The sequence below is a fragment of the Athene noctua genome, chromosome 1, assembly GCF_965140245.1.
Source record: "Athene noctua chromosome 1, bAthNoc1.hap1.1, whole genome shotgun sequence".
NCBI classification, from domain to species: Eukaryota; Metazoa; Chordata; class Aves; order Strigiformes; family Strigidae; genus Athene; species Athene noctua.
In genome coordinates, this window is record NC_134037.1 from 81,083,761 (window position 1) to 81,108,648 (window position 24,888).

At 41.9% G+C, this 24,888-nt stretch overlaps 2 protein-coding genes across 2 annotated transcripts; both read left to right on the forward strand.

Annotated features, from left to right (window-relative positions):
* The first annotated feature begins 1,472 nt into the window (after nt 1-1,472).
* On the forward strand, nt 1,473-7,392 carry LOC141969359 (sulfotransferase 6B1-like). The gene is made up of 7 exons (XM_074925028.1): nt 1,473-1,674; nt 3,107-3,246; nt 3,915-4,004; nt 4,635-4,761; nt 5,533-5,627; nt 6,146-6,302; nt 7,262-7,392. Exons 1-7 carry the CDS (start codon nt 1,473-1,475, stop codon nt 7,390-7,392), a joined length of 942 nt encoding a protein of 313 aa, XP_074781129.1.
* Nucleotides 7,393-15,106: 7,714 nt separating this feature from the next.
* Nucleotides 15,107-22,617, forward strand: LOC141969366 (sulfotransferase 6B1-like). The gene is made up of 7 exons (XM_074925039.1): nt 15,107-15,308; nt 17,656-17,801; nt 18,257-18,346; nt 19,948-20,074; nt 20,503-20,597; nt 21,018-21,174; nt 22,487-22,617. Exons 1-7 carry the CDS (start codon nt 15,107-15,109, stop codon nt 22,615-22,617), a joined length of 948 nt encoding a protein of 315 aa, XP_074781140.1.
* Nucleotides 22,618-24,888: the final 2,271 nt, after the last annotated feature.

A 24,888-nucleotide genomic window follows, 5' to 3' on the forward strand; every position in this document is an offset into this window, starting at 1 on the left:
TGGGTTTTTTGTTGTTTTTTTTTTTTTTTTTTCAGATGGATGATCAGGGGGATTTTAGGGTACCTTCATAAATGGATCAATATTAATTGATCCATCTTAAATCTTATTAGGTCATTTTGGAGCCTAATTTATGAGAGCTTTCTCCAAAGTTTTGTTGAGATAAATGCAGATCATAGGAATAGTTACAGAAAACTACCTCTTCTCATTTACCACCTGAGAGCACGAGTTTTGAGGGTATTGCTTTGTTGTTTCATTTAACGGGGAATGGATCTGCATAAACACATCCGTCCACTAGGCAACTGTCAGCTGGCAGTGTCCTGTAGCTATCACAGAACGGATCACTAGCCTCTTTCTGCAAAGCTCCACAATCAGAAAAGACCAGGTCTGATAAGTATGGGGAGTCAGAAACCTTTAGAGGCACTGTGGTGTTAGAGGCACTATGGTGGCTAGAATAACCAATACCATTCATCTGGAGATTACCAAATCCTTTAATCTGTTTTTAATCTCCATGTTTTTAAAGCTGCTTTTTAGAAACTTGAAATCAACTAATGTTTTCTGTCAGTCTCTAATTTAGTATTTGGCAGGATCATGAGGGTCTTCTTGTGTAACACATATGGTGCAAGGTACATTCCTCCCATCTCCTGGCTCTGTCATGGCAGATGGCTGTATCAAAGGCTCACATTACTAAATCTTGATCATGCCTTTTTTTTTTTTTTTTCCAAGAAATCTAACTGTCCTCAGAATCCCTCCTGACTTATGTCTTCTAATTGGTTTTTCTCCACTGTTTTTTTTTTTTTTTTGTTTGTTTGTTTGTTTGTTTCCTAAGGATAAAACATGCCTCCAAATAATAATTGGCCTGACTGCCCTACCTGGTAAAAATACACTAGAAATCCTCTGGATTTTATCTATCAAAGTTTCTTTGGACTATTCTGTGATGAGTGAAGTGTAGGAGTGAAATAACCTGTCCATCTATCATGGAATCCTATTCCAACATTATGCTATTGCATGAGATACATTAATAATTTACACACCATTTCCCTCGTTTTTCCTTCCTTAGGGAATGTGTACTGTCCCAACTGCCATGAGGAATGTGATCGTGCTATTTAAACCCCAGGCTGCAATTCACGTTGTTCTATTTTGATATATTTTGTTTAGAAACTCTGTGGTGTAATGAGATTTTTTGGCACAATATTTTGTAGTTAAACCCTTTAACCTAGAATGCAATTGCATTTTCTTGTTTTTCTTGTTTGCTTATGTTCAAGTTCTGTTGATTTCAAAAGATTCAGATGACTTAAGGTCTTTGACTGGAGTTGCGTTATTTCTTTACAGTTTTGGAAAGAGTAGTAAATTATTCCTCACAGGGTCCAAAAAAAAGCCAAACCCATCCCCCCATTAAAAGGTAATCTGTAGCTCTCTTTTTCTGCATAGCATTTCACACTGTGACGGAGCCTGTGTGTGTGAGAGAGAGAAGAATGGAGAAGCCCAGGAAAAAGTTTACTGATATCATAGATAAGGCAATAGCTGCTGCTAACAAAATGGATCGTGATGAACTGCTCTTTTCTTACAAGGGGATTCTCTACCCTGTTACTTTTTGCAGTCCTGACGTATTCAGAGCTATGGAGTCCCTTGAAGTCAGAAGTGATGATATCATTTTGGCAGGATATCCTAAATCTGGTGAATATAGTTTGCTTTCTTCATAAATAAGGTTATGTAATGGCAAATAAATAGGTTTGTACTTACTATATATAATAATATATATTATATGATATATAATTTTATTTATTATATTAAGTAATAGAATTTTCACAAAATTTTGTAGAACTAATTTGGTTCTCAAAAAGCATAACAAAGTTAATTATGAAGTTTTTATATAGTGAATTTTTTACATGACTGAGAAAAAGATATCTGATTTTCTTTTCATAGCATGTAAAGGTTTTTGTTATCTTTACTTTTTATAGTTATGAAGTTAAATGATCACACCGGAGATAACTAGTTCTCTAGATATTGCAGGATCTGCTCTCACATTTATATTTGTAAAGTTAATAGCTTTATATTTTTACATAGAATGGAGCTTTTGGTACCTTCACATGCCATGCTGCATATTCTTTAGTCTATTTCACATAGATGTCAAGAATATCTGAAACCATAACTATCAAAAAATTATTTTTGTAACACTTGAAATGATCGCACTGCCTATTGGGAAATCAAGAGGAGATCTTTTCTCGAGTTGTGGGTTTATCCTATATCTTTGCTCCTTCTGCCTGAAAGCACGTTATACTGGCCCATATCAGAGTTACAGGTCTGGATTAGATGCATCTCTTATTCATTTTAATGTAGCCGTTTCTCTTCTCCAGCAATTGGATTCACACTCTCTTATAGTAGATAGTCACAGCTGACAGGATTGTGAAGTTTTTGCGCTTTTTTCATGTTTTCTTTTTGAAGAAATGCTATGCACTGGAACACAGTTATTAAGACTGTAGTGACAAAGCTGTAGGAACCCAGTGTCCAGAAGTCAGGAAATAGTAAACTAAAGTTGGGAGTTCTCTACAGGCTCTTTTTTTATGTTTTGAATAAAAATGCAATAAATGGGTATAGGAAATGTCACTTCAGAGAATTTGTACCTATTGGTAAATAAAATGAGCACATACAGCACAATTTTCAGATCTAGTTCTGCTCCCGTGTTGAAGTTCTTGGCCCATCTTTCCTCCCAAGATAATCCTGTGCAGCCCATCAGAAAAACATAAAATATACTAGGTTTTGAGGTACAGGTTTACCATCCCAATCCCCCTTATATTTGTCACTATAAAATTTTATTACATTAATGCATGTTTTCCTATTTGAATCTTAGTGGTTCTTCTCCTAATTTACAATATACAAGTTAATTCACCATGTACTGAGCACTTTGAGTTGGAGAAATGTATCCTTATAAAGAGCAAAGGTAGGACCCTGAGAAGTGATTGTCCAGGTAGTCAGCTGTGATTGTACCACAGGAAAGCACACCAGGCAACTCATCTGGTAGTACTACCTACCTCTTGGCTTTCCTGGCAAATCCATTTCTGTTTATTCTAAAGGTTTTACAAACAGTTCTGTATTTTTACCCTTTTAGGCACAAACTGGCTAGGTCAAATCTTAAATGATCTGGTAGCCATATTTGACAAGAAAATACAGAATAAAGAAAGCAGCATGAATGATGACGAACAAGAAGAATTCCCCTACCTTGAAATTGGAGATGCTGGAAAATATGAGGTGGGCACAGAATACGTATGAACGGTGTCAAAATTTTGTGCTTCAGATACTGAATATATGGTGTATGGAATCGTCCACTATTTGATAAAAACTCTCCCACTTCTCTATATGTGACATGTGGTCAGGATGAAGCTCACATGCATTGCCAAATGCTGAGGGATAAATGGACGCTTCAGAGGGCTTGAGAGGAGCGCATACTCATTAGATATGCAAGAACTGCAGAAATTCAGCATAGCATGTTTTGTATTTAAGAAGAGTTAATGAAATGTCAAATACTGAAATACTGGCTTTTGTCTCTTTTTTACTAGCTATTCCTCCTCTCACATTTTGTCTCTCCTTGAGATCCTTCAGCTTTCACATACCCCCAGTTAAAGCCTGCATCTTACCTTTAGATTTGATCCCTTGTCTAACAGAAGATGTTAAATTCATTATCACTGAGGAGAATTAGCAATGGGTAATCTTCCAATCACTCATTCTCAGGGTCTTTTGAAGATTAGAGTTACTCAGAGATTTCCATTAAGATCTCAGGATAATACTCTCAAAAAATAAGTATTTTTATCAGCCAATAACTGTTAGTGAGTTTAGTGAGGCAATATTTTATCATAGACTAATGAAAAGAATGGTTGTACTAACTGAACTGTCCACTTTCCTCCTTTCAATTCTTAAAGCGAATGAACAAATTACCTTCTCGAAGAGTTCTATTTACTCATCTCCTTCCTGAAAATCTTCCCAGGTCTATCTTCAAAAATAAAGCCAAGGTGAGTGCTGATTTTGATCTCTTGGAAGCAAACACTCCAACAGATTTTTTATTTAAGCCAAGTTAGTTATTTTCTGCCAATTTTCAGAATCACTTTTCTGCTTAAGTGTTTAGCCTGATCATTTCTACATGCCTGTTTAAGTACTGACATTCAATTAACTTAATCTCCATTCATCCTTATTGACACCTTTGTGTCAGTCTCCACAAGTGAGATGGGGGGATGGAACAAATTAAAATGTATTTTGACATAATTTCCTATGAGAGGCATTTTATGGTGGTGTCACAGGTAAGGGCTTCAGTGTGTCAAGTTTCAGATAGAATTTTTGTGATTTTTCCCCACTACCTAAATGATGAATGGTGGTTGTATTGAGCAAAACATACTGCATAATTAATTTGACTAATCTGTAAAAGATATTTTAATAATTATAGGCAATCATTTTCACAAGGTACTGAAACAAAGTGAAATACTTCACCTTCTGAATTAGAATGAAATTACTGCTTCTGCAAGTAGTATACAAGATATTGGAAATTTCCCAAACTGTAAAGTAGATAATAAAGTTGATTATTTTCTTCATACTATAGTCTGCTGCTATGTTTTTCTCTACAAATAAAATATTTTACATTTTTCTAGATATTGTTGCTGATTCGCAATCCAAAGGATGTAGCTACATCTTTTTACTATTTTTCCAATGGCATGTCTCCTCTTCCTTCCTATGAGACCTGGGATGATTTCTTCGTAGCTTTCATGACAAAGAAAAGTACAGTATACTCTCCTGTCTGCATCAATTATTCAATGCTTTGACTTTGTCTAAAAACCTTGCACTTTTAAAATCAGCTTCACTAGGATTTTTTTGGTTTACTGTACAGAAACAGAGATTAAATACAGAAAGTTGGAAGTTCAAACTAAAGTTTACAGTACTTGTCTTACTGCCTGAGGATAAATCCTTATCAAAACTGCACTTCCACAAAATGCTTTAACTTTCACAAACTGATATTTTTGCTGGAAGAAGCAGTTCCTCCTTATCTCTGTCTTGAATCCCCTTCACCCCTCCTCACCAGTGTCCATCATCATGTGCCCATGCAGACATCTGAACTCTTACATGCCAAATTGGACCAGAGGAATCAGTTGGACTAAGTCTAGTGCATTAAAAAAGAAAGAAAATAATCCCACTAGTTTATAATAACATAAATTCTTCAGTTTGGCATATCACATGGCACATAAAGAGAATTTTAAACTGTATTAAGGGGGTCTGCAGGATGGTTTGAGTACAGATAGCTCTTTGGTGGACTCACATCTGTCTTGAAATACTAGCTAGTTTTTCCATGCTGACTTACAAATTGTATTATATGCCTGAGACATATAATAAAACCCTGTAATTCCCACAGAAGGGTGTAAACTCTGTCATAGACATGATTAATAATACCCATGGCTAAGGTATCAATTTAAGGAGTAAAAATTGGTTTATTATATAAAGAGCTTGTCTAATCTTCATTTATGCTTCATCTTAGGATTCTTTTGTTTTATTTAGTGCCCTGGGGATGCTACTTTGAATACCTTTCCAAATGGAACAAATATGCTGATGATGAAAATGTCATGACAATAACTTATGAAGAGCTAAAAGAGGTGAGGTTACCAATAGTTACAAATTTTTTCTACTTCAAAGAGCATTTGTTCCTAAACCAATTAACCATTTTATTCATGTAGTGTATTCAAACTGTCTGATACTCTATGAGCTAGATTCTTGTTTTAAGGGAAGGAAAGGTGAAATTCTGACTTAAAAGACTTTTAAAAATTTTGTTTGTGAAAATAATGCTTGTTTTCTCTTTAACTCTGATATAAGCCCAAATAACTGTAAATCAAAATCCCCAGTATTGTTTTGGTGGGAGCTTTTAACTATTCAGCAGCGTAGATTTTGATCAACTCTAAATCATATACAATCTTTTGTGATCTATAGGAAGACAGATCATATCTCCTGTGAAATAATTATGGAGAAGAGAAACACTATGTACCACTCCCGTCCTACGGAACTCTGTGGATGTTCTATATATGTAGCCAGCAGAGAGATGTAGGGAAGTGCAAACACCTTGGAAAGTGGTGTAATTTGTTTACTGTCGTGTGGTATGTTACATTCCTCTTTTCAGAATCCAGTCCTGGGTGTGAAAAACATAGCCGCTTTCTTTGGTATTTCCCTGACTGAGAAAGAGCTTCAGGATGTGGTAGAGAGGAGCAGCTTCCAGTCAATGAAGAAGAACTCGCAGAAGACCCATGGCACATTTGGCAATGTTTTCTTTCGCAAAGGTAGGAAGCTCCAAGAGGTCCAGAGGTAGAAATGTCACACTCAAGAACCTGAGCCACCCATCCTTCTTTTTTGTACACAGATTAGCCTTATGGATTAGTATCATGCAGGTTATCACTGTTATACTTGAGAAGACTAGTCAAGGAGCACTGGTGAGGAAGAGACCCAGCAATGCTCTATCAGCAGGCTGCAGCCAGCACAGGAGAAGCAACTGCACAGAGGAAATTTTAGAGGCCCATAGGTGACTGGCAGGAAGGAGGAGCTGTCATGTGTCTGAACTCCTTTCCATCTCTGTGCCAAAATCACTGATTCTTCAACAATTAGAGGCTTACCTGAGCAGGCAAATCTGGGCCAAACTCAGCCTGAGTGGCACGATCACACTTTTTAGGAGAGTGTAAGATCTCCTGAAAGGGCCACTGCCAAGCCTTTGTTCACACTCACAGGTTAGAAGTAAACCAATCATGTACATAGAGAAGAGGAAACAAAGGGAACTACTTTTGCAGTGTAGTGTAGGGGACACAGACATGAGAGTGCCAACTTGGCAGTCAGAATCTATTTCTTCATTTTACAATAAAGAAGTCACTGGATAAAAACTCAAGCTGCCAAGGTAACAGAAATCCAGCTCTCCCTCCCGCCAGATGATTTTTATTTAAGTCTTCATGGTCTTCCACCGTGTCATTCATTACTGACTGGAGTAGGGAGTTGCAGAGAAACAGGACTTCAGGCTGGTTTTCTGGACACAGTCACCTGAAGAGGAGGATGTTCTTTTGCATTATAGCAGTTTCACAGATCTGTAGTTCCACTGACTTCACAAAATTATATTGGTGCAAAAATGAGTGAAGTTTTGTCTTGAAAAATGTATCAGCTCCATTTAGTGTACAATGGAACCAGAATGACAGATGTATAAAATAAGAACCAATAAAATTTATTGTTTTTCAAGAGTTTCTTTGCTTCCTTGAAGGTGGTGTAAGTGACTGGAAGAATCTTTTCAATGAAGATCAAAATGAGAAAATGGACAAAGCATTTGAAGAACGCGTAGGAGGAACTAAACTGGGAATAAAGTTAAAGTACGAAGTGTACTGTAAAGCCTGAAGAATAATGAAATGTGGTTAGAGCAAGAACTTTTCGATGCACTCACACATCATCTGAATGCTACATACTACAAAACTAGATCAAATGATCCAAGCACCTTAGAATTACTGTAATAATCACATTGCAGCAACCTTTACAGTCACAGTGATGAAGAGCGGGTTTTTGTTTTAAAGGTGAGATCTTTGGCTAAACTCATTGGCTGAATAAGATGTCAACTAACCATATTCATATTCAGATAAACTTAACAGCCTTGTTTCAGTAGCTGTCACCTGGAAGGAAATGCCCCTTTTCTCTATGTAGCCAAACTTAGACTTTCTAGGCTATTTATAATTATTTAATGTGTAGATTTTTTTTTTTTTTCAGAACTGTTTCAAATTAGGTGACATCTTCACAGAAAAGATCACTAGCAAAAATATGGATCTGACACAACCCTAATTAATGACAAAAGATATCTCCCCCATGACCAGCAGAAACTGGATCAAAGCTAGAGGGAAGAGAATGAAGGGGAATGGGGATCAGCATTCTTAGGGATTTTAATCTCTCTGAATACAGAACTTCAAAATGGATTTCAGATTATGGGCTGGTATTAACAGGCCAGATCCACTCAAATCCACGCAGAGGCACTGCTTTTATAGAATCATAGAACAGCCCTCAAAAGGTCATCTGGCCCAATCTTTCATGGGAAGGGGGGCCTAGATGAGATTCTTGCATGTTGAAAACCTCCAGTGATGAGGACTCTACCACATCTTTGGGGAGGTTGTTCCAGAGAATGATTGTTCTCACTGTAAAGAATTTATTTCTTATATTGAGTTGAAACCTCTCCCACTGCAACTTGTACCCATTGGCCATTGTTTTCTCCATGTGGCTCCTTGTGAATAGAGAGCCTCTATTTTCTTTGTAGCTGCCTCTTAAGTGTTGGGTGATGAGGTCCTCTCTGAACCTTCTCATCTTTGTGGCCCTCCTTTGGACTCCCTCCAGTCTGTCTGTGTCTTTCCTGAATTCTGATGACCAGAACTGGACATATTACTCAAGGTGTGACCTGCGAAGTGCTGAGTTATAGAATCATAGAATTGTTTATTTTGGAAAAGCCTGTTCCAATGCTTGACAACCCAAGGTGTGGCCTCACCAGTGCCAAGTACAGGGGGTCAATCACTTCCCTCGTCCTTCTGGCCACACTATTTCTGATACAAGTCAGGATGCTATTGGCCTTCTTGGCCACCTGGGCATACTGCTGGCTCACATTCAGGTGGCTGTTAATCAACACTCTCAGGTCGTTTTCCACTGGGCAGCTTTCCAGGCACTCTTCCCCAAGCCTGTAGCATTGCATGGGGTTGTTTTGACCCACATGCAGGACCTGACACTTAGCCTTATTGAAACTCCTACAGTTGGCCTTAGCCCATCGCTCCAGCCTGTCCAGAGCCTTCCTACCCTCGAGCAGATCAACACTCCCACCCAACTTGGTGTCATCTGCAAATTTACTGAGGGTACACTCAATTCCCTTGTCCAGATTATTGATAGATAATTGATTATTGATAATCGATAGTTGATTATTAAACAGAACTGGCCCCAATGCTGATTCCTGGGGAACAGCACTTGTGGTTGGCTGCCAACTGGATTTAACTCCATTCACAAACACTCTTTGGGCTTGGCCATCCAGCCAGTTTTTTCCCCATCAAAGAGTACACGCATCCAAGCCATGAGCAGCCAGTTTCTCCAGGAGAATGTGGTGGGAAATAATGTCAAAGGCTTTACTAAAGCCTAGGTAGACAATATCTGTAGCCTTTCCCTCATGCACTAAGTGGGTCATCTTGTCATAGAAGGAGATCAGGTTAGTTAAGCAGGATCTGCCTTTCATAAATGCATACTGACTGGGCCTGATCACCTGCTTGTCCTGTACCTGCTCTGTGATGGCAGTCAAGATGATCTGCTCCATAACCTTCCCCAGCACCGAGTTCAGACTGACAATCCTGTAGCTCCCTGGATCCTCCTTCTGACTCTTCTTGTAGATGGGCATCACATTTGCTAACCTTCAGTCAGCTGGGACCTCCCCAGTTAACTGTGACTGCTGATAAACGATTGAAAGTGGCTTGGTGAGAACTTCCACTAGCTTCCTCTGTATCCCTGGGTGGATCCTATCCAGCCCCATAGACTTGTGTGTTGTCTAAGTGGTGTAGAAGGTTGTGAGCCATTTCCCCTTAGATTATGGGGTCTTCATTCTGCTCCCTGTCCCTGTCTTCCAGCTCAACGGGCTGGATACCTGGAAAACAACTGGTCTTACTATTAAAGACTGAGCCAAAGAAGGCATTAAGTACCTCAGCCTTTTTTTCATCCTGTGTCACTACATTTCCCCCTGCATCCAGAAAAGGATGGAGATTTCCCTTAGCTCTCCTTTTGTTGCTAATGTATTTATTGAAACATTTTAAATTGTCTTTTATGGCAGAAGCCAGTTTAAGTTCTAGTTGGGCTTTGGACCTTCTAGTTTTTTCTCCCTGCATAACCTCACGACATCCTTCCTGTCAACCAGGCTCCTAAACAGGCTGAAGTCTGCCCTCTGGAAGTCCAAGGTAGCAGTTCTGCTGACCCTGCTCCTTCTTCAAGAATCAAAGACTATCATTATGTATAACCATGAATAATTCTCTCTTTGTATAAAAAAAAATCCCAGATAATTTTCTTTTTAATATCATATAAATTTGCACTTGCTCCACTGAAGACCACATTTCTACCTGTATAAAACTTAGTAAAAAGCAAAATCATGAAGGTAACGTCTTTTTCTTGTGTTTGAAGAGAGTTCTTAATCTATACACCTACATGCCACTTCTAAGAACTGCTTTTATGTTTTCCATGTTCCAGACATAAAATAGGAAAAGAAAATGTAGTGAATACAGAAGATGATGTTTCCTACCACTAATGCCAGTGGAATGCTCTTACCACAAGACTACAGTTAGCATTCCCTCTGTTCATTCTTGAGTTACATATGTGCCTACAGTTAAGCTTTAACTTTAATTAATACTTAAACACTGAAATAGATTAACTTCAGTAACTGGAAATTCTCTGAAACTGATGATGCCAAAAATTCATTGAAACTGGCTCTATTGAGAAAATGGGATTGTCAATGGTGATGGTGTCAGACATTACTATGCTCAGCTGTTTTGTAGCGGCATTGGTATTTGGCATTGTGGACACAGTATTTCAGACCTGTCCAGGGTCCAACTCCACTTCAGACACCTGTTCCAGAAAAACAGCAAAATAAGGTTCTTTAAGTATAGTTGAATTAAAAATAGGAAAAAACCACACACAATTTATAGATCTGTCACTTAAGAAGATAAGTAAAAATAAAAAAGACACTAGGAAAGAATAAAGTATTCAATGACTTTTTGCTTCACTCTTCTAAATTCTGCCTGGAGATGTAGAAAAGAAGTTTTGCAAAGAAATAGGAATGCTACTGAAAATATTTAGAAAAAATGAATGGATTCAAAAGCAGAGCATCTGAAAGTCCCAACACAAGCCATCTTTGAACAACTAGAAATTATCTGTAAGAACCCAGAAAAGTACCAGATGCCTGGAGGAAGACACACATAACAGCCATTTTTAAAAATTTGGGAAAGGAGAATCAAAATAGAGCTGTCATCTTAACTTGATACCTGGAAATTTACTAGCAAAAATGATCAAGCAACAAATGAAGAAATATTTTGAAGATAAAAAGGTGGTAAGTATAAACCATGTCTAAGCTATTCGTGCTCCTTCTTTAAGAGATAACTTATCTTTTGAATAAGACATAGACAGAATATACAATAGATGGCAGCATCAGAGAGTTTCTGAAATTATATGACAAAAGACAAATCTAGGTCAACAAATTTATGGTTTCATATGTGGAGATGACAACTTACAAATGTGGTTATAGAAATGAAATTAAAGTACTGACAGTAGATTTGTGTTCCTAGAAATTCATACAACATGACAAAAGGCATCCAGAAGCAGGGTGAGCAGCAGCAATACTTCTAGGAACATCTACTTGTTTACATGGCTGTTGTGAACTTGGTTGCAATAGTGTGTTCATGGCCAAACTGCATATACTGGATGACAGCAAAATTGGCAGTACAATGAAAGCAATATCCTTTAGTGGTGAGTCCTGGTCATATTCAATATTGTTCTTAACATTGGTGGATAGACTAATATCTATATCATATAACATTGACTTTTAAGTCTGGGGATAAGAAAAGAGGACTGAAAGTACTGCAGAAAATAGGGAAACAATTCAAATTGAGAAGAAGGTTGGCAAGAAGTTTAGTAAAGGTGTGTAAAATGCTACATTTAAAAAAGAGAAGCCAAAGACAGAAGTACTTAATGAGGGCAAACCAGTCAAGCAGCAGTTGGCATGAAAACACCCAAGTAATCACACTCAGCAAGGGCTAACATGGTGAAAGTGCTGGGAAAAAAAAGGTCAGATCTTATTCAGGTCCACAGTAACAGGAGGATCATACCTAAGACACAGGGAATAATTATTACAGCCTGTGGTTGCAGGTCAGTCTAAATGGAGAATGCTGCTTAGGGAGTCTGCAGACAAATTTAAGGGAGAATCTGGCAGGGAGGAGACAAGCATGCTTGATACTTTAGCAGTACAGGGAGAGGACTAGAAAGTCACATTAAGTCCGTTCTAGATCCGTACTTGAACACATCTTGGAATATAGCAGAGCAGCTTTCCATATTCTTACTGAACTGTCTGTGCTAATGCTTCTTGCATTAATTAGACAGCAAACACTCCAGTTTATGAAACAGGCAAGACTCTACCATGTCTGACTCCTTATGTGATTTTTTTTCCCCAATTAGATCCACACCAGATTTTAGAGTTACATTTGGTATTATGACTCTCCGAATCCTATTACAATTTCATGGTAGCTTTTGGGTTTTCAGACACTGATACTGCATAAGAGCCTTCACTTGCAGTGAGGCTTGCCAGGCACATGGGGCTTTGAGAAGTGAATATAGCAGATTTACTTTAGTTAAGAAGATAAAATCATTGATCTTCAAAAGCTGTTACCCTTGCAGCATTTTTGGAGATTATGTAGTTAGTTGTTATTGAGTGTGGGAACAATCTCTTCAAAGACTGGGCACTACACTGCACACAAGGGAAACACAAACTCTATGGGTAATTCCTCAGATAATAATACTACATCACCACCACTCAATTGAACTAATTAGATTAAAACGAGTTGAAGAACACCTAAACTAAAATGAACAGTAGACGTGCCCTTGCTGATCTCGTGGAAAACCAGACCATGACCTGTTTCTGAAGTTTATCCTCTCGTGTCATCCCAGGGCTATGGGTTTGATCCCTTTCTGCCCTTACAATCTCTCCCTGAAGGACAGAGCTATTCAAAGCAGTAACACCTCATGTGCTTTTGCTCCATTAGAGACACTCTGTGGGCCCTTGCATTCAGTGGGGTAAGGAGGTCGGAGAGGGGAGGACAGATAAAGCAAGCTGCCATGTCAGAAAATGAATGCGGGCAAGGAGACTTGATGGATGAGTAATATTTTGAGGGGGTGAAAAGTAAGCAGAGATGAAGGCAATGAATGTGAGAATCAATTCAGAAAACCTTGGGAATCTCTTTTCAAGGTAAGACACAGTTGATGGACACAATAGCAGTGGTTCTCAATCTTTATCACTGCTAGCTCCTTACCAATTGTAAAAAAAAAAAAAAAAAAAAAAAAAAAAAAAAAGGTGTATATTTCTGGTCTAGTCTTTTTTTGTTAACCTATGATTCCTGAAATAATACGCTTCCACTGAAGAGGATGCTCACATTGTATTTCCACCTATTTGCTTTAAAGAGGATGAAGAAACCAGAAAAATTATACTAACCCATCTCCCACCTCATGTCCTTTCCCCAATACATTTTCCAAAACAAGGCTAAGGTGAATCTTCAGCTATGGTGAATCTTCTTTTTGTGTTGTACTGCAAATGCTCCTGCTAATAGCATCTAAGGCAGATTTTCATGTAGAATTGAACAACTCAGTTTTCCCTGGGGACCATGTGAGCTGTGCCACAGTAGTACAGCTTCCCTGCAGAGTCACCTCCTTACACTCCACTTCTGGGCAGACAGAGCTGGGACTAGGACTCCCTGCACCTTCAGGACACCTGGTTCCCCTGAGCCTCTCCAGAGAGACAGAGCTACCCTGAGACCTTATCTCTGCAGCTCCTGAGCAGCCTGCCAGGTGGCTGTGATAACGTCGAGGACCCTGCTCATGAGCAGAGGTCAGGGTCCAAGGGTTAAAGGACCCAGAGGCACCTGTGTCCCCAGAGGCTCAGGTGACAGGTCGTTAGATTTCATCTTGAGGTGTTATAGTGATCTGGCTCCCTCAGGATTCACACAGCTGGCTCTGAAGGCAGGAGGAAAAAATGCTAATTTTTGATGTTCTTACTTTTTAGTATTGGCAAATGGGAGGATATTTTTCTTTGCAACTCAGAGTAAACACATAGACAGAAAACTGAAAACAGTAAGAAAGCTGGCAGAAGGCATAATATATGAAAGGTGCCTCCAGTTTTTATGAGAAAACTAGCATTACTAGAGAAAATATTTTCAATAAAATGGTCTGTTTTGATGGTTCTGCATTTTGTGAGACCACAAAAATAATTTTAAATGATTCTTTGTAGGTAATGTAAGCAATCTTCCAGGTCTTACAGTTGTGCTTTCGATTTGACACCTCCTCATGCTTAATTAAGCTTGTGTATAGGTTTACTAAATGTCTAATATCCATTTATGAAGAAAGTGACAAGGATGTGATGCAGAGCAGTGTGGAGCTCTCTGTGGGTTTGATACATGGGTAGTGAACAACATCCATACTATATTCAAGGTGTGGAAGAAAGAAAGAAAGAGTGAAAGACCCCTCCACAGGGTAATTCAGCTTTCCTGTATTGCATGTGTCTGTTGGGGTGACCTATGGAGATACCTATTTTTCCATCTCAGTACTCCTTATCTTTTGAAAATGTATCAGCCAGAATACCAATAACTGCCCCACCACCAACAGTTTCACCTGAAGATTAAATTATGGGTATTAGTAGAGATAAACAGAACTGAAGTCATACAGGTAGAATTTGATTCATGTTATCACAGAATCTAAGTATTAGAGCTTCACATGAAAGTAACCCTCCTGTAGGATATGGTGAAGTAAAAGTCTCAAATGTGAGTATTTAATCATGAGAAGTATGGGTTAGGTGATACTTGTCCTCAGCTCTGAAGTGATGATGTCACAGTGATTGGCTGCAGGACAGAGCTGCCACCTAGAAGGAAGTTGCACTCTTGGAGGTGTATCCATCATTGGAATCCATAGCAAGCCAGGTTGAGAACCACTGTCTGCATGTCCACTACATGCTGGTTTGTCCAGTTTGTAAAATGCACTGCATGCTCACCAGTTAAAAATACTTCAGGGAATATCCTTTTAACGTCATTTTTAGTTTTATTTAACATTTTGAATGCTATTAGTTGTTGCCCCAATAGATTCCTGTTCCTGGTATCAGCTGCAGACATCACTACTGTCAGTCTCCAGTCCTGTGATTTCAAAAGGAGTTAACAGAGTACAGAGTTAATCAGTGACTTGTACCTTCATTCCTGAGTGAATGCCCTATCCAATTTGCTAATATGTTGCTTAAAGTTTTTCTGCATTGTGGAAAGACAGCCTGTATCTGTTTCTTTGAAAGGAGTTCCACAGGGATACAAACATGAGCAGAAATAGGGAAAGAGTCATAGAAACAGTGGAAAATGTTTTTTCACAGAGTGAAAAGATTGCCTCAGAAGACATGCTGTTTTCCTACAGAGGTATTTTATACCCTGCTCTAATTAGCAGCCCAGAAACTCTGGAAGCTCTGAAATCCTTTGAAACCAGGAGCGACGATGTGATTCTAGCAGGCTATCCTAAAACAGGTGAGTGGTGTTTTCTTGGTAAGTAGTCAAGTACACAATGCTGCAATCCAGAAGTTTGTGTCAATATTTAGCACAGCAATAATACCCGAGAAATGCTTAAGGTGATATCAGACTTCATAGGATCATGAATTTAATTTCTAAGGCATCTCTGGAGGTCAAATAATACAATTTTCTACTCAAAGCAGTGGAAAGACCTAACCTTCAAAGTTAGGTTTGGTTGCTCAAGGCTTTATTCAGAAGCATTTTAAAACTTTGAGGGTGGAGATTCACCACCCATTGGAAATCTATTGCAGTGTTTACCCACTATAGTGTTTTTTTGGGGTGGTGGTGGGGTTTTTTTGTTTGTTTGTTTTTTCATTTTTACTTCTATGCTGTCAGACATCCCCTTGTTGAGATTTGTAATGTGCCTCTTCTGTCATTTCCTGGCCAATTTTCAGAAGAGTTGGTTCTCTATTATAACTTCCAGAAGTGGAAGAGTGGAAGACTGCAGTGAGATTTCCCCCATGCTTTTTTTTTTTTTTTTTTTTTTCCCCCCAGCCTGAGCAAAACAAGCCTTTCTATGCATTTCATTTGCTCCAGATCCCAGTGATTTCATGGAAGTTCAGTAGGTCTTGCCTCAGATTCTCAAGATTGCTTGTGCTTCTTGCACACAGTATTCAAGTGTTGAACTCACCAGTGTTGGGTAAAGCAGAATAATCACATCCCTTGATATACTGACCACTCTTGCTTATACAGGAACGTATGTCATTACCCTACTCGCTGCAAGGGCAATACAGGGAATGTATCCTGCTAACAAGGGCAGAACAACTGCTGTTTCCACAGACTTACTGCATTGCAGAATACAGGTGATTGCCTTGAATCTAAATGGAGCAAAATACATGAATGTCATCAGGACTCTTGGATTATTTCCTCTTTCACTATGGGCATTTTAGATTCCTTCATTTTTTTCCCTATTCACTTTAGAGAAATATCTTAATAGATCACTTGCAGAAAAAGAGGACCTGTTGATTTTTATCCCCTTTGTGTGCAGCCTGTAGAGCTGTGCAGAGGCAGAAATGGTTTAAAAGTGTGAGGGTCCACTTAGATATCTCAGAAGGTGTTGAAAACTGAGACTTGGATGTACAAGCCCAGTCCCTCACGTATCAGTTTTGCCAGGTTGCAGAGGCCAAGATGGTTAAGCCTGGTGCAAAGATGCTGACAGCAACTTGACAGTCTGGTGGTTTGGTTGATGACTTCTTCTGCTGCCAGTTATGGAAGCCTGTGGGTGCTGGGAACGATGCCAAACTGTGTTGATCATGAAGAGACTGTAAACTGAAGCTGGTCAGGAGGAGGGAGCAGAGTGTTCCCAAAGACAGCACTGTGGAAGGAGAGCAGAAACAGCCAAGGGACAACTCAGCTGGCCCTCTGCTAGGAGATCCATTGTGCTTGAGTAATTTCCACAGAGAGTAGTCTGAGGTGGACAAAAAGTGCCAGAGCTGGAAAGAGCAATAGAGATCTGCTTCTGTTTCACTGAGGGATGGGATATGCTCCTGAAGCGACCAGGGTAGCACTACACAACATCTGGCTGGCAGCTCTGTCCCTGTTGGCTTTTGGCATACCCTTGATTATTGCCCAGTGCCATGGTTTAACCCCAGCCAGCAACTAAGCCCCACACGGCTGCTTGCTCTTTTCCCATTCTGGTGGGACAGGGGAGAGAAACAGAACAATGAAAGTGAGAAAAGTCATGAGTTGAAATAAAGACAGTTTAATAGATAAAGGAAAAGCTGTGTGCACAAGCAAAGCAAAACAAGGAAATCATTCATTACTTCCCATCAGCAGGCAAGTGTTCAGACATTTCCAGGAGATCAGGCTCCATCATGTGCCACGTCTACTTGGGAAGACAAACACCAGAACTGCCAGCATCTCCCCCTTCCTTGTTCTTCTCCCAGCTTCTATTGCTAAGTATGACACCATATCATATGGAATATCCATTTAGTCAGTTGGGGTCAGCCAACCCAGCTGTGTCCCTTCCCGACTTCTTGTGTACCTCCAGCCTACTCACTGGTGGGGTGGTGCGAGTAACAGAAAAGGCCTTCACATTGTCTGAGCACTGCTCAGCAATAATGAAAACATCCTTGTATTATCCAATGCTGTGTTCAGCACAAATCCAAAACATAGCCCCATAACAGCTACTATGAGAAAAATTAACTCTTATCGCAGCCAAAACCAGCACAAAACAGGCTAAAGTACAATATGGAGCCAAATGGGTTCACAAATGTGAACCAGTTTGACAAGATATCCCATCAGGTGGGTTGACATGTAAAAGTGCAGTAAAATGGTTGTGCTACTGGTGTCTTTATCCTTTCAGGAACTAACTGGGTTGGCCAAATCATTGAGGACTTGGAATCAACAGATGCCAAATATACAGAAGAAGAAATGAAAGAGAGAATAAATGCTGAAAAGAAGCTAGAGATATTTCCACGTCTGGAATTTGGAGATCCTGGGATATATGAGGTTGGCAGGAACTGAAAATATCACTGCTCTTCTTACAGGTAGTAATAGCTGAAAGACAGTGGCTGATCTCAGAGGTAATGGAGAGCTTAGAGCCTTAAAAACAGCTATGGTCTGCACAAGTAGCATGTGCTATTGCCCTTGGTGTCCCAATGCAAGGGTCTCAGAGCACAGACAGTGCTGAGAAGCCACAGGGAGCTCCAGCCCTGGACCCAGTGGATTTGATCAGTAAGACCTTTCTCTTGGGCATCCTGTCCTCAGGCCTGTCTCATGTGAAATGGTGCTCTGTGGCAGAGGCTAGCAGAAGTCTATACCACCAGTGCATCCCTGTGGGTTTTCCAAGGGATAAGATCCTTCTCTGGTCTCACCTTTTCTTATTACCTACAAATTCTGAAAAGGCACATGTCATTGATTAAGCTACTTCTGTCCTGTCACATTTCTTCCCACTTGTTTTAAAGAGGATGAAGAAACTGCCTTCCAGAAGAATTATAATAACACATCTACCACCACATCTTCTGCCCCCATCCATTCTCCAAAGCAAGGCTAAAGTGAGTCTTCTCTTTGTATCACACTGCAAAAGCTTTTCCACCCCAAATCGGCTTTCCTCTGTCTGTGTGAGATGCGTATTCTGCACTTTCACCTGGGCTGGTCAATACACAGGCAGATTTCCAAGGTTGAAGAGGCAGAGTGCTGCGTGCTGAGGCTGTAAAAAAACATCATCTCCCAGCAGCAGCTTTGCTGGCTCGAGGGGTTACTATCAGTAGGCTTGTCATTGAGTGTCACTGCCTCTTCAGATCTCCTTCAGAAAGATGCTTCCAAGTTTGTGTCAGAAAACTGAGCAAAGCAATCAGTTATTCTGTTTGCTTTAACTTGCCTCCAAGACCAGGGTACCTGTGGAAAGCCCACCACAGGCTGAGGCTAAGAGAGTCTTCAGTGGGAATTGCTGCAGAGAGTAGCAAGAGTACACCCACAGCCTACTTGTGGCTCTCCTGTTCAGTAGTCCATGAGTTCATTTCTCTGGATTGAAACTAGCTCAGAACTATGTCCCAAAAGCATTACTGAAAAGCTTCTTGTTTTCAGCCTGAAGCTCACATTAGCAGCAAGTAGCCTGCCAAAGCTCTGATTTCTTGCTCAAGAAAAGGAATTAAACCAGAATTGTATGGTCTGGTGGGTGTTAGTGGACAAGTAAGTTTGCAGACACGATCAAGTTGGGTGGGAGTGTTGATCTGCTTGAGGGTAGAAAGTCTCTACAGAGTGATCTGGACAGGCTGGATCGACGGGCTGAGGCCAATTGTATGAGGCTCAACAAGGCTAAGTGCCAGGTTCTGCACTTGGATCACAACAACCCCATGCAATGCTACAGTCTTGGGGAAGAGTGGCCAGAAAGCTGCCTGGCAGAAAAGGACCTGAGGTTGTGGGTTGACAGCCGGCTGAATATGAGCTGGCAGTATGCCCAGGTGGCCAAGAAGGCCAATAACATCCTGGCTTGTGTCAGATATAGTGTGGCCAGCAGGTTGAAGGAAGTGATCGTCCCCCTGTACTAGGCACTGGTGAGGATACACCTTCAATACTGAGTTCAGTTTTGGACTTCTCACTACAAGAAAGACATTGAGGTGCATGAGCACATCCAAGAAGAGCAATGAAGCTGGTGAAGGGTCTGAAGAACAAGTCTTATGAGGAGTGGCTGAGGGAACTGGGATTGTTTAGTCTGGAGGAAAGGAGGCTGAGGGGAGACCTCATTGATCTCTACAACTACCTGAAAGGAGGCTGTAGCAAGGTGGGTATTGGTCTCTTTTCCAACATAACAAGTGATAGGATAAGAGGAAATGGCCTCAAGTTGCACCAAGGGAGTTTTAGATTGGCTATTATGAAAATTAGGAAAAATATTAGGAAAAAAGGGTTGTCAATCATTGGAACAGGCTGGCCACACCTGGGAAGTGATGGGGTCACTATCCCTTCAAGTATCTAAAAGACATGTAGATGTGGTACTTAGGGAGATGGTTTAGTGGTGGACTTTGGTTTACAGTTGGACTCAATGATCTTATAGGTCTTTTCCAACCTAAATGACTGATTCTATGTGATGTGTTGAGAAGATGGCGTTTTGGTCTGTCACTGAATCAGAACCCATTTCTGTGTTTTCTTCCTCTAGATCCTTGTGCTAATTCGGAATCCCAAAGACACAGCTGTCTCCTATTACCACTTCTACAACAACATGCCAGTGCTGCCGTCCTTCTCCTCCTGGGATGAGTACTTTTCAGCCTTCATGAATGGGAAATGTACTTTGCTCTGTATCCTCTGGCATTCATCCTTACATGAGGGGCATACACAGGACCCTGTGCATGGAAATCCTATTCCAATATACCTTACCAAGGCACTCCCAGGACAGGCAGATGCGTGCATGTTAGGGAAGAAACAGGGAGTACCAGAGAATCAGAGTTTCTTTTGTCTCTAACTCAGAGAGAACATGGGAAAGCTTTAGTGTGACTTTTCCATTCCTGCAGTAGAGCTTGTGGTTCGATGCTACATAGTGGCCAGAGCTGAGGGTTCCTGCAATGACCTCAGCTGAAAGAATAGACATGTTGAGCCAATCACCACTTCATCATCCCAGTGCCATGTTTAGAGCTGTCTGGGATGACTCCTCTGATTTGATAAGATCCTGTTTTGGGGAATACTCTACACAATTATGTCTCTTATTTGTCTGCAGTGGCCTGGGGATCCTACTTTGACCACTTACTGGAATGGAACAAATACATTGACCACGAGAGGATCATGATGATAAGCTATGAGGAACTCAAAGAGGTATGGTATCTCATCCAGCCCTTCTTTGATGAGTGCACTGTGCACCCCTCCTGATATGTATTTCTGTGGGGAAGAAGAAAGTCTTTGGTCAAGCCTGTCTGCCCCTTTAGAAGGCTGTGCCTTTCTGAGGTCGTCTTATGTTTGGGGGAGGCCCATGGGGTTTAGGAGGAGGATAGCCTTGCCTGTTCTAGGAAGAGGTCATATGTGGCACAGGCACAGTTACTTTTGGGAGAGAAGAAAAGGCCTTGAAGTTGAGGCCACCATGTGTGGGTTCTATCTCTCTTAGAGCTCTTGGGATTCCTTGGTGATACTGTGGGAGACAGCTTCCTCTGCTGGGCTTCCTACAGGGTTCTGGCTCCATGCCACAGCCACAATGTCAAGTCTTCTGGTTTCACTTCTATGCTATGTTCCTCTGGCCAGGATCAGGTACTGGGAATGAAAAGAATTGCTGCCTTCTTTCAATTCTCCCTGTGTGAAGAAGATTTTCCCAGAATAGCCAAGAAGACCACTTTCCAAGCTATGAAAGAGAATTCCAAGGAAACCCATGGAAGGTTCGGGGACATCCTCTTCCGGAAGGGTATGTCTCTGCAAATGAAGAATCTACTTGCTAAAGTAGAACTCCAGAAGGAGTTCTGAGTAGGTTTCCTTGTTCATCCATGAACTCACTGGGCTGTCTAGGAAGGGCAAGCATGGCTGAGTTCTCTCCTGTGGCATCCTGTACAACAAGCTTCTACCACTGATGGGATCTGGGGGCTGTTTGTGAGAAATGTAGCAGAGAGCCAGGCTTAAGAGCCTCAGCCATTGCTTCCATGTTGCTCTATTTCCCTGTGGTAGCCCCCGTTAGTTAGACAACGTGAGGTGTGAAGGTGGGGGCCAACACTGGTGTAGGTTATGCCAACAATTGTGCACCAAATCTGCTTGGGCAGGATGCAGTGTGGCTGTTGCCTGGTGGTCAAGTGATGAGGCTCCCCTGGCTCCAAGTCAGACCCACCTTTGCACCAAGGCTGAGCCAATTAGCTGTGCTGCTGCAATAACATATTTAAGAAGGGGAATCTGGGAGGAGGAGTTGGAGTTGTGAGGAGGAGCTGTGAGGAGAACATCTGTGTGAACACTGAGGTCAGTGGAAGAAAGGAGGAGGAAAGGGAGGAGGTATGTCAGTGCAGATCATGGATCCAGGCTGCATGAGTTGCTTCATGAAAGTCCCCTTTGGGAGGAGGTGTGCTGATGGGACAAAAATCTCTTGAACCTCAAGGGAATACATTACTCACCGCTCTGCTGGCCTCCCAAGCATCTTCTTGCTATGCACTCAGAGCTGAGGAATAGTCTCAATGTGGTTCTTCTTAATAGACAGTGGTGGCCCCAGAGATGACAGAGTTGGGGCCAGGGCCAGAGCTCTGGCAGCCCAGCTGCTCCCCAACGATATCAAGAGTTTTTGTTTTTTGACTACTGTGGGCATGGGCTTCCTTTAATCCCTTTCCTTCACCACTTCTTTGGAAGAAGGATTTAACTGCTATCCTGTCTACCACCTACCCCATGACTCCAAATAACTGGTCCCTTCAGAGGGAGGCATTCATGAATGATCCTTCCTTTGTGACAAAATCAGGTTCCCCACTCTTCCATGTAAAAGCTTCATGAAACCACCTTGGAAACCCTCTCTGGGGAGGAAAGGCATGCAGGCAGCCCACCGGCAATGCTCCCTGTGGCCTGGGTGCAGCCTTTATTTCTTATCTTTATTATCTTGCCTCTCCCAGACAATCAGAACTCTCAGGGGGATAAACCAGATCCTTCCTGACTCATGTAGGCAAGGATTCTGCTTCACTGCTGCCCAGGTCCCTATTCCCTCCCAGGAGTGGCTGCCTTCAGTTTCTGGTACTTCTTCTTGTACACAGGGGTTGTTGGGAACTGGAAAGACCTCTTCTCTAAAGTTCAAAATGAAGAAATGGACCAAAAATTTGAAGACTGCCTAGGAGGAACAAAGCTGGCAGCAAAGATGAAATATGATATGTACTGCAAGGCCTGAAATTAAGCAGATCAGCAGCACAACAGCAAAAGGTGATCTCCAAAGGTGGGCAGCCCTCATGTTTCCTCCCCATGAGAAAAGAGAGAGAACCCTTAGAGATCTACCTGTCATCTCTAAACTTTCAGGTGGCAATTCTTAGTCATGTGCTGGGCCTGGGACAAGTGCTTTGTTTGTCGCAACCAAATAAAATGTGTCTATGCCTTGAGTGAATGTCTGGCATCCTTTCAGGAGGGAGACAGAGCACAGGCATCACAGCACCAGTCTGGTGGTGTCCTCGTGACCGCTTCATGGCCTGAGATGGTGAATGAGGCCCCTGTGGTGCTCAGTGGTGAGGCAGCATAAGCAACACAGGGTCTCTCCTCCCAGCATACAGTAGGCTTGACATGGATTTGTGGTGTGGGTCTGAACCCCCAAGTGTTTGTGGATGGGGACAGCATGATAGTCTGGGTTTCGATCCACCATGGCAACCACGGTGTTGACATTTGTACAGCCAGGTCAGAAATGCCTTTGACACTTTGGCAAATTCCTCACTTCTTTGGTGTAAGGTGGGACTTCTTGAGATCTTACTGCCACAAACTCTTAAGTAATGAACAGCTATATGTTTTCTGGAGTGTTTTGCTCCCCTTACCCTCTCTGGTAACAGTTAGGTAAGTGGCAAGTGGAAAGAACCATGAATTTTGAATAGAAAGATTTGGGGACAGAAGCCCCTTGATGACCCTGTTGCTGAACTATTAAAGCTGCATCTGTTTGACAATAAATACATTTATGCTACATAGGTGTGATTCCCATACCCTCCTTGATGGTGTAGATGTCTTTGCTACATATGTGCAGAACATGCTGCGTGACCTCCCATCTTGTGTTTGAGTGAGTGGTGGGGGCTTTTGTAGCAGGGAAGGGGGCTACAGCAATGGTCCCCTTCTTGAAGCTCCCCTGTCTCCAAGTCAGACCCGCCTTTGCACCAAGACAGAGCCAATTAGCTGCGCTTCTGCAATAACATATTTAAGAAGGGGAACCTGGGAGGAGGAGTTGGAGTTGTGAGGAGGAGCTGTGAGAACATTTGTGTGAACACTGAGGTCACTGGAAGAAAGGGGGAGGAAAGGGAGGGGGTGCGTTAGTGCAGAGCCCCCCTACAGCCTGTGCTGAGACAGCAGGGCAACCCCTGGCACCCATGGGTGTTCATGGTCGAGCAGATGGTGACCTGCAGCCTGTGGAGGACCCCACAGTGGAGCAGGTGACTGCGCCCAAAGGAGGCTGGGATCCTGTAGGAAGAAGCAGCCCTGCTGTTGTTGTTCAGTGCTGGGAGGACTGCAACATGTTGGGGTGACCTACACCAGAGCAGCTCAGGAAATTCTGTGACCCATGGGAGTGACTCATGTCTGAAAAAGTTTGTGAAGGACTGTCTCCCATGGGAGGGGGACCTCAGTGGAGCAGGGGGAGAATGCCAGAAGTTACTCCCCTCCCTGAGGTGGAAGAAGTGAGCAGGACTGACCATAACCCCCATTCTCTGCCCCTTGCACTGCTGGTGAAGGAGAGAGAGATATCAGGAGCAAAGCTGAGCCTGGGAAGAAGAGAGGGGTAGGGGTAAGGGGTTTTTAAGATGTGGTAATGCTTCTCACTCTCACAACCACTCTTTTGGAAAACTAGAAGGCGGCTGACAAAGGGAATTCAGTTCCTTGGAAGAGGGATTCCTCTGCCATATTCCCAGACAGATATATCTTCTGACAAAGGGAATTCAGTTCCTTGGAAGAGGGATTCCTCTGCCATATTCCCAGACAGATATATCTGCAAGACTCTTACACCAAACTAAGATTAAAAACCAAGCAACCATCAACCAAAAATGTAATTTAAAAAACTGGGCAATTTTAAGGCCCTGTCAAAGCCCCAACAGTCCCCTGGGCCTCCCTCTACCCTACCCACAGCCCAGGACCCCATGCCAGCTCCCCGGGGCCGTCAGCCCCTGCCCCAGTGATGCTGCACCACAGTCAGTCTCCAGCTCCTCACAGCCTGCCCTGCCTGGCCATGGGCTATGCCAAGTTGGATCCATCCACAGGCCCATGTCCTGGACTACCCTCAGCCCATCACCATCCCTAGGGAGGTGCCTGATGCCTGGGGCTGGGACTGCCTTGGTGCCCTGCCCCTGGCTGAGGTTGTGGGACAGGCCCTGGCTGCCAAACCCTACCCCATGTCTCCTAGACAGGAATAATTGCAGGTTCAGCTCTGATGGGCCACTCACAGCCTGCTTCTTGGTCAGATTTTCTAAACTTCTGTGCA

Coding starts and splice junctions, on each gene's coding strand:
- LOC141969359 (XM_074925028.1), top strand. CDS start 1,473: ATGGAGAAGCCCAGGAAAAAGTTTACTGATATCATAGATAAGGCAATA. Junction 1,675..3,106: donor GGCAGGATATCCTAAATCTG/GTGAATATAGTT, acceptor TTACCCTTTTAG/GCACAAACTGGCTAGGTCAA. Junction 4,762..5,532: donor AGCTTTCATGACAAAGAAAA/GTACAGTATACT, acceptor TGTTTTATTTAG/TGCCCTGGGGATGCTACTTT.
- LOC141969366 (XM_074925039.1), top strand. CDS start 15,107: ATGAGCAGAAATAGGGAAAGAGTCATAGAAACAGTGGAAAATGTTTTT. Junction 15,309..17,655: donor AGCAGGCTATCCTAAAACAG/GTGAGTGGTGTT, acceptor TTATCCTTTCAG/GAACTAACTGGGTTGGCCAA. Junction 17,802..18,256: donor GAGATCCTGGGATATATGAG/GTTGGCAGGAAC, acceptor CTTGTTTTAAAG/AGGATGAAGAAACTGCCTTC.